The sequence below is a fragment of the Corylus avellana genome, chromosome ca8 (assembly GCF_901000735.1).
Source record: "Corylus avellana chromosome ca8, CavTom2PMs-1.0".
Lineage (NCBI taxonomy): Eukaryota > Viridiplantae > Streptophyta > Magnoliopsida > Fagales > Betulaceae > Corylus > Corylus avellana.
Genome location: NC_081548.1, coordinates 15,816,311 through 15,826,445, shown reverse-complemented (window position 1 = coordinate 15,826,445; position 10,135 = coordinate 15,816,311). Strand labels below are relative to the sequence as shown.

The following is a 10,135-nucleotide window of genomic DNA, read 5'->3' as shown; positions in this document are numbered from 1 at the left end:
AATATATTTTGCCTGGTTCGAGCTGGGTGTCGGGGTCCAATGGCTCGGAGCCGGCGCAAAGAAGCTGAGCCGGGGTGCACACAAAGTGCTTGGGGGGCTTGCCTGTGGCTTGGCTGACTGAAACAGGATGTTCGAAGTCCTCCACGTAGCCATTCATGTGAACCAGTTTTATGGTTTTGCTTGCCGGCAATGATCTGCAAAATGAAAAACAAGCAGCCATATTTCTCTGAAAGATAATGCAAAGAAGGAAAGATATATATATATATATATATATATATATATATATATATATATATATATATATATATAAAAGAAAGACTTTCCCTGTTCTTTGCGTTAATTATGAACCCACTTGGAAGTGACGATTATTGCGGCTAGCTAGGTTCCTCAGATCAACAATCAAGCAATGCCTTGCCGGCTTTCAATTCCTTTTGTTTTTTTGTTTTTAAGTTTTTTAGACCAAATCAACCACCAAAGCCGTGTGGAAAGGTTTATCGGTGCCTACCAATCCATTGAATTTCAGACACAGTTGCTATAAAAGACAAAATGGACCCCGATTTATTTCATAAGTACGGTGCATATAAGGTCAACCTTCACAATTTTTTTATTTTTTTTAATTTTTAATTTTATTTTTAATAATGTAATATTATGTATGGCATTAGATCCTCTCCAACTCAAATTAATGAACAGGAGACAAACCAGTTCTATTGGACAATTTTGCCCTTCATTTTGTTGGAACCGGCTCTTCTCTAATTCATTTGAACCAGAGAGGATCCAAATACATTATGTATACGGTTAAATGTGTCAACTTTAAATATTTATTATAAAATAGATATTATCTATTTTAAATGAAATTGATAGGTCATTAGCCAAGTAGAGACTAGGATTTGAATGGAGAGGATAAAATAAGTACAATATTGTTTTAGCATTAAAGTTGAGGGGCAAAATTGACAATTGTTCCCTACTTTTAACATTAACCGGGTCCTATTCTGCCAAGTAGAGTAATGATAGTCCTTCGTCTTCGTATTTATTTATTACACCTATTTTACTTCGATTAGAATAAAATATTTTAAGTAGCTTTTTTCTTTTTTGTTTTTTTTAAGTGATACGTTACTTTCGGTCCGTGTACATGAATGTAAAATAGGGATGAATAGTAATATTGCTCTATAAATAAACAAATCCCACAAGCTAATTAAATATATGAAAGAGATAAGAGTCATATGATCTATCACGCGCATTGAATACTGGACTCCACACTATAATGTAATTAAAGAAATTTAAAAGAGAAAAATTAAGATCAATGCATTTCCTGCATACCCATATTCTAATTATGTCAATTCCACTATCTCTTTCTCTTTCATACTCTCCTCCACATAAATAATTATTCCCAGCCAACTTGCAAGACTGGGTGAGGGATGCTTTGGTTTTGGAAACATTATTTTTGTTTTGCTTATGACTCCTTCTATCACTTTGGAAAATGTCGTGAAAAGAGGGCTTGGAAGTTAGCGGATTGATACGTATAGAGAGTAGACCAAGCGAGTGAAATATATTATCTCAAAAGTTTGACCCAGAAAAGGATGATTACTTGTTTATGATTAGGATTAAATCCAAAATGTACGCCGCACATCCATGCAATTTAAATAGGGAAATAATTCATTTCTTTTTTTATTCTTTTACTTATTAAAATTATAGAAAGATGAGAGGAAGATGTATAATATATATGTCTGGTTTTAAATATGTGCTTTTGCTCGGAGTATTTGATTTCATGTACGGATGGATCACCATTTTTGCATTTGATGGGTCCAGATCAAATTCACTGGGATTAGACAAGAGACCCATTCTACTCCCTTTGCAACCAATCTTGATAGGTTAAACCCAACAAAGCCAACGTGATGCACAAATATTTAATAGTTCCAATGTATGTAGTGACCCAAATAATCAACTAGGCTTAAACATCTTGATTAGAGAATTAATTTAAATTTTGGGTCACTAGGGACAGTTGGAGGGGCATTTTTAGAATTTTGGACTTTCTGAGCTACAACACACGAACGGTCGCGTGGGGGACCACATGAGCGGTCGCTTGGCTACAGTACACGAGCACTGATGTAAGGACCAGGCCGAGCACTCATTGACTTTTTGTTGAATGTTGGTTTTCGCCCATGCATGCCATCTGCAACATAAAAAGCCCTAGATAAACAGTACACGAGCGCTCAACACTGTAGTACACAAGCGCTCACTGCTTTTCAGAAATTCTTCTGCGAAGCTCACATCTTTTCTACCCAATAACTACCTCCCTCCCACGCCCTCTGCAACTTATTCCGCCCCTGTTGCCCTAGAGAAACCTTGCTTATTTGATTTTTGAGAGTTTGTGAGGTTTGTGAGTGTTCTTGGAAAAGGAGGAGGTCTTCTTGGAGAGCTTGCTGTGTTGAGGTAACCACTGCCTTTCCTTGGTGATTTCATTAGGTTATTATGTCAGCTTCTTGTTTTACAGTAACTTAGTTGTTAGCATTTAGAAGTTTAAGCCCTAATCTTGTTATAAGCTTTTTCTTTCCATTAGACTTAATCTTGTTGTTTGGTGACGTTGTTTTTGTTAGGAGGTATTAGAAACCCTTTTTGTAGCCTTAGGACTAGTCAAGAAGGCTTGGAAAGCATCTAGACCAAATGAGGTTCTACCTAAACCTCACTGGCCGAACGCTCACCCCTAGGGGACGAGCGCTTGACCAGAGACGTTCAGGAGAACGCCTTTATGGCCGAGCACCCTACAACCCCTGTTTTCAAGTCTTAGGTTTGTTCTAGTTGGACTTAGGACTAATAGTAGTTTTTTCACAGATTTGGAGAACCTGGACTCCTTGGAGGACTTTTGGAGGATTTGTTCGACCCTGGTGAGTTCAAACTCACATAATGGTTTTCATTTATTTTTTCACATTGCACGACTATTTTATGTACCAAATATGCATATTTACAACTCTCATGGTATACACTTTACTGCACCATGAACTCTATCATTTGCGAAAATGTGCTAATTAACAAGATAATGACATTGACATTTGTAAAAGTATGCATGTAAAATACGGACAAGACTAATTATATCGTATGACATGGTACACTAGTACGTGCAGGATAACGGTCATGTGCTTACTATACTTGTTAACTTTATGGTTAAATATGTGTGTTATATTGGCCTTGGATCCAATGGTTGTTTCGTGACCGGCGCATCAATTGCCTAATGGTTGGTCACTACAGGACGTACATCACTAGTAGCGTGGGCCACTCGAGGTCAGATTCGGTTGCACTGCTAGTGTTATAGACGGTAGCGTACAATGGTCAGGGCACCGGCATTATATTATAAGTCCCTCAGGATAGCGTCAACCCTATTGAGAAAGGGTAATATCTCGGATAGACTATACTGTTGAACTATAATTAATTCTCATGATTATAGCATGTGCTATATACATGTATTGCATTCAAGGAAAACTCTCGTACCTAAAATATTGCATACTTTACCAAACGGAGTTCATCACTAAATGACATGGGTATTGTGTACATTATTACTCATTAAATCTTTGGACTTGCTCCTTTTATTTTTCTCACTCCATTACGTATAATTACGCGGTTTAGCTAGCTTAGAAGAGGATGCCTTCGGACCGAATCATGGTTGTCGCTCAAGAACTGATTCAGGTCATTTTTGAAGATATGGACCCGATATGACTAAAGTCCATATGGGATGATGGAGGAACCATACGGGCATAGATGATCAAGATCGTCATTATGTTAGCACTAATTAAAGTTAAACTTTAATCTTGTTATCATATTTCTAGATAGTTATATTTTGGTCTATAATATATATTTTGATGACGGCTTTGTTGACCAGTACATTTGAGGATCTATTTATGTGATGGTGTTTATCTTTACTCTGGTGGTTATATTTGTGATATTTAGCTATTGATTTCTATTCCTGTAGTTTAAAGTCTTCTGAAGTATTTATCTCGTTTTGGAGAGGTTAAGATCCCTGAGTCTTGTCTCGTGAGAGATAAGGCTGGGAGGCGAGCCATGGAGTTATTTACCAGTTAATTGATTTCTACGGGGCATTACACTGTATTTGCCGGATCATTGTAAGTTCTCAGTGGCATTAAATGTACTCCTCACCTCCTTCATTGCCACGACAACATTAAATACGTCACTTGCCTCCCCAATCGAAGAGTGTGGCCAGTTGACGAATTAAATGCGGCTTGACCTGCAACAAGGGGAGGAGGCAGGAACACCCTCTTGCCGAGTCAGGGAGCTACCCCAGAATAATTGTTACAAGCAATCCTGCCACAAGACAACACGTGGTAGGAGGGTACAATTGCACCACTCTGCCCTATAAGGTAAGCCAATGCATAAGATGGAAGGTCAAGCCCTTACCAAATATACTCTGTGACATATACTAACCTTATACAACTCTTCTGACCTTCAAGAGCTCTCTTCTTGGAGTTTTATTGACTTAGACATTGGATGTATCCCTTGCGGATTCACCCCGACAACTGATGATTCGTTAATATCTAGATTATTGTAGGAAATGTATTCACTGGAGTAGTTGAGTGAAGCATACATGGAAGTAGTTTGCGGATTTTAGCGCTATCAGTTGGCTCTCTATGGGAATGAATGTGTGCTTTATTCCGGTTTTCTTTTCCGAAGTTGTATGGCCGGTATGGCTACAACCAAATCAAGGAGTAGAAGGAATGCGAAAGGCCTCTAGGGGGAGATATCCCTTGATGCCAAGACATCCCTGGGGAGACCATTCCCAAGGTCAACGCATCCTTAGGGAGACTGTTCCCCAGGACCAACTATGGCAACCCGCTTAATTAAACATAACTTTTTTTTTTTTTTGAAAACTAATCATGGAAGAAGCGAATCGTCATAATGGCACGATAATACTGCAATACACTATAAACTCATGCATTAACCTGATAGACAATATAAATATGTCTCATAGTGGTACATGCAACATAATTAGGATTTATCAGAGTCCATATCATTGGAGCGGAAATTAATCAGCATTAGATATAACATAATACATTCAGAGCTGACATATACATCTATGTGAATAATGTTTATATACAAAAGAATAGCTATACAAAAGTGACCCATGCAACACAAAACCATATACAAAATATCAACTATCTAGACATATACATAATGAGCTCTACAAAAGGGTGGACATCAACAAGTTCGATAAAAGAGTATCCGGGGCAACATAGCCTCCATCGTCGTAGTAGGCTAAATATATGGCCACCGGATCTTCATCTAAAGTGTTTTTTTGGACATGTCTGAACAAGATGAATGAAAGAGGGAGAGTTTGATTCGAACTAGTAACATTCACATCATAAGGCGTGGTCTCCAACCAATTAAATTACCTTTTGGAACCAGTAGCTCTATTGTTGGTTTGTGTTGAATTCTATTTTCCTTATTAAGTTTCTGCCCCAACTTTGCTTGATTATAATCATTTGGTGAACAAGTTAACATGAATGTAGTCTTTTGATGTTCCTATTTTAAGTTTTCAACAATTAGTTGAAGTGGGGGTTGACAAATTCGAGCTCCCGAATCATTGGTGTGTTCAACATGCGGCTTATAATTGCATCAGCCGAATAAAGTTCCGTAGTTGACCTTTTATCTTAATTAAAGTTCTATATTTACAAAATGCCATCCATTATTATATTCTCTAATTTGATGCCTATCTATCTTTACGTGTGAGTTCCTCCCTAATAGATCCTCTTTAGTTCATTTTTTACTAGAAAATATTTAGCTAATGGCCAAGATTGCTCTAAAGAGATCATAGGGCCATAAATGGTACATATGTCCCATAAATATAAATAATAATAAATTATTATTTTACTTTAAAAATAATAAAAAATTAAAATAATAAAAAATTAAAATAAATATTTTAGAAAAACTAAGGGGTGGCTGGACCACCACCGTTGGCCTGGCACCCCAGACCAGCCAGTATGGGGTGACCGAAGCCACCTATAGCCATTGGGAGTGGTCTGGCCACCCCCAAGGCCCAAACTTCAAAAGAAAAAAAAAAAATCGTTGTTGGTCTGGGGTGGCCGAAGCCACCCCATGGCCATGGGTGGTCTGGCCACCCCCGAGGCCAAAACTAATAAAAAAATAATAATTCTTTGGCCGAGCTGGCGGTGGCCATAGGGGGTGGCCGGCTACCCATCTTTTTTTATTATTTTAGTCTTTATTTATTTTTTAAATGTTTCAAGACTTAGCCGAGCATTAGCAAAGCTAGATTCTCATGGCGAGGCGCTTCGAGTTAGAGAAGTGCTGTTATATTAATTAATATTTTTTTATGAAGAAGACATATAGCACATTTGTGGCACTAGGATTTCTTTAAAGAAATCTCAGTCATGAACTGAATACCCTCCGGTCTATAATGGACTGGATTGGAGTGGATCCGTATCCAATTCCTCCTCTTCTGGTTTCTTTCTTTTCAAGCCAATTAAAACATGTGGTAAAGCACGCATTGATTTAGACTACTCTACACAAATATAATAGCTATAATTGCAATGCCATTTACACGTACACCTTGCTAACATTATAAAAGATTTCAACGACAAACCATCTATTTCTTACATTTATATAAACAATATTGATCAGATAGACCATGATAAGATCAATCAAATACGATCCGAACACTTCCCGCTACCACTTTTTCTTCTCGTATCGTCTTTCGAAACGAACGGCTCACATCGCCGATTTGTTGCGATCCGAACACTTAACCGGACCATTCAATAGATAAGTGCGACGGTAGGTGCACAAAGGGTAGTCCCACCTAACAGCTATCTGCAAGAAACTATGTACAAGAATACCACCAGCCTCAAAAAGTCTTAACAACTACTGCTTTTCTTGCAAATCTGATTTGCTTTTACGATCGAACGATTTCTCTCTAATGGTGTCCAATATAGGCGTCCATGACCGCGGTCTAGCAGACCTCTGTGCACCGTACGTCATCATCTTCCCGTCCGGCTCCATAAACCGGCTAGGACTTGTACCCGGAGAACTGAATACTCGGCTCGAGCCGTATTGACTAGTTTGGGAAGATTTAGGCTGCTCACGCCGTCTAGCTTTTGCCACTGCGGTTAGCTTCCTGACAATAGAGACCAAGTCCAATGGAGAAACATCAGCTCGTAATACTGAGAATGGCAGCAGGAAATATATTTTGCCTGCTTCGAGCTGGGTGTCGGGGTTCAGTGGCTCCGAGCCGGCGCAGAGAAGCTGAGCCGGGGTGCACACAAAGTGCTTTGGGGGCTTGCCGGTGGCTTGGCTGACTGAAACAGGATGTTCGAAGTCCTCCACGTAGCCATTCATGTGAACCAGTCTTATGCTTTTGCTCGCTGGCGATGATCTGCAGAATGAAAAGCAAGGAGCCATATTTCTCTGCAAGATAATGCAAAGAAGGAAAGATATATAGGGATCTGTTTGGGAAAATAACGTAGTATATATATATATATATATATATATATATATATAATGTAAGAAAGAGTTTGGTATTAATTGTGAAGCCACTTGGAAGTGACAACTATTACAGGAACTAATCAAGCAATGATGTGCAGGCTTTCAATTGTTTTTGTTTTTTGTTTTCAGACCAAACCAACCACCAACGTCATATGAAAAAGCGAAATCAAACCGTGTGAAAAGGTTTTCCATATCAGATCGGGCTTCAGTGCGGTTAAAAAAAAAAACCGCAATCTGCTGTGAAACAAATGAATGGTGTAGATTGAATGGTAGAAATTTTAAAATAGACGACCATGTCCCTTTAAAGAAACTAACGGATTCTTTTAAACGGCACTAACGTCTGCTCAGAAAAAAAAAAAAAAAAAAAATGGTGCTAACGTCTAACTCTAAAGACGTTCACGCTTACCCAATTCTGGGAACCACTTCTCATGCCTTTCTATATGAATCGCCACTAATATATCAACAACCAATTTTACGTTGGGTTTCTTCAAAGTCGCACATGGCAACAACCAACAAGCCTTTGAAATCTTATCCTTGGGCATGTTTATAATCTCATCACATGTCTTTCCAGCTAGAAGCATCCCGGCAGACGTTTGTCAAAAAATCTCCATTGTACGGCATGAGGGACCTGTTAGGTCGTACCTAAAGCATTCGCTATCTTCTTCCTTATATTTTCTTCCCCCTCGTTATTTTTATTTATCTATTTTTTTATGCCTAGCTAGGCCTCTACTGTAGGCAGATAAAAGACTAGAAGTAGAGATGGCAATGTAGTGCACCACTGGACCACTGACCTTGATCTACCAGCTAACAAGCCGCTTGCGAGTACCCCTACAATCTGCTCCATGCAATTGCCTTCTCTTTGAAATATTCTACTACAATTATCACATATGACCTTGTGAATCCATCTGCAAGTCCCCGCTAACAAGTGACTTCTTATTTACCTCCCCCTTTTCCCATTACTCTAAACACTTACTCATATTAACCACTCACTACGTCGACGCAACTACCCATGATATACCGACAGTTATCCATGTTCTTACCATCTCACCCATGCTCAATGCTATCTACATTGTTGATCTTCCCTGCCCATTAAAATTCCTCTGTTCACCCCTGTTTTACCCAACCAAAACAGGGGCCACTTGCTACACGTTTCCTTCGTGTTCTATGCTACGTTAGACATTGAATGTGGTATTTTCCAAGATAAATCAATTTGTGGCTATTCCATTGAATATATGGAAGTTACAGAATTAAGGTAGGTAAAGAGATCTCAAAACAAAAGCAATAAAAAGATATACGTGAGAGACTAAGTTAATTAACAATGTATGACTAAAAGATAATTGCAAGTAATATGTCATACAGAAGATAAATCTATTCTATGGCGATTAGATGAAACACTATCAGTAACAAGAAGTCCACGAGCAACAGAGTCTTTGATAGAAGTAGTTGGAGTTTTCTTGATAGCACTCTGAAAGTCATTCTTTATCCATATCTACTATGTTGGCGTTTTGATCACACTTCGTAAACTGATCTGATACGCTAACAAATTATTCAACGTATTTCTGATTAGGTTTCTTGGCCCTTCAGCTTTGGACTCTATCATGTTCATTGCAGTTGGAGTGAGAATACCCATTAGCATTTTGTATCAAACCAGGCTTTGACTATAGAAGGTAAAAATAGAATCTAATTAAGCTTATTTCCAATTGTTTCTGCCTCGCTTTTGATAAATCAAAAAATTTCATCACGTTCCATCACCTGCAGTTGACCTTTGCGGTCTTGGTCCTCAAGAGCCGCCAGCTTCAAACCTTCAATGGTTTGCATATTATTACTAGTATCACCTACTATGCGTCGGTGAGGAAGCAACTTGGGGGAATAAGCTGAGGCATCGTGTTTCTGTTAGACGAATCCGTTAGTTTCTTTAAAGGGATAACGTCGTCTATTTTAAAATTTTTTCATTCAATCTGCACGGTTCGTTTTTTAACAGCAGATTGCGGTTCTTTTCTTAACCGCACTGAAGCCGGGTCCTTCGATATCAGCCCCTACCAATTATCAATTGAGAATTTCAGACTCGGTTTTTCATCTTATTTTATTTGCTACAAGAGCGTGGCTATATATATAAAGATAACGAAGGGAAAATGGAGACGCAAGATTTAAAATTTGTGTATTTAATGGTGTACCAATTACAAAAGTCCACTTCATGTAATTATCCAATTTATTGGGGGGAGGGTTGTCCATCTTATGCACACCACTTGGTCCGGTGGCCCCGCTTTCGCGCCATCCATGATCGCCAGTCCAACAGATCCGTCTGACAACGGAGTTCAGCCGAAAGCTCCCTAATCAACCTTTGACGAGTGTCTCCAAAGCATTTCATTATATTAACCATAGTTTGGTTAACTATTACTGATTCAATACTATGCAAAAAAATCGTGATTTTTTGACGTGTCTACCGTAGCCAACTTTTTGCCACGTCAATATTTCCTTACGTTTTAATTTATGCCACATCAATAAAGGCTTTGTTGACGTGTTGAATCCAACACGTCAAAAATTATTGACCCGATAAACTCCACACGTCAATAAATATTGACGTGGCATATCGACACGTCAATAATTATTGACGTGTTAAAATGCCACATCAATA

The 10,135-nt window shown here is 38.6% G+C and overlaps 1 protein-coding gene across 1 annotated transcript; it reads right to left on the bottom strand.

The window, feature by feature from the left end:
• Nucleotides 1-6,879: 6,879 nt before the first annotated feature.
• Nucleotides 6,880-7,416, bottom strand: LOC132190944 (uncharacterized). Its single transcript, XM_059605970.1, has one exon. It carries the CDS (start codon nt 7,414-7,416, stop codon nt 6,880-6,882), a length of 537 nt encoding a protein of 178 aa, XP_059461953.1.
• Between the last annotated feature and the right edge of the window lie 2,719 nt (nt 7,417-10,135).

Bases quoted from the DNA above. Each gene is read 5' to 3' on its own strand.
- LOC132190944 (XM_059605970.1), bottom strand. From the start codon at position 7,416: ATGGCTCCTTGCTTTTCATTCTGCAGATCATCGCCAGCGAGCAAAAGC.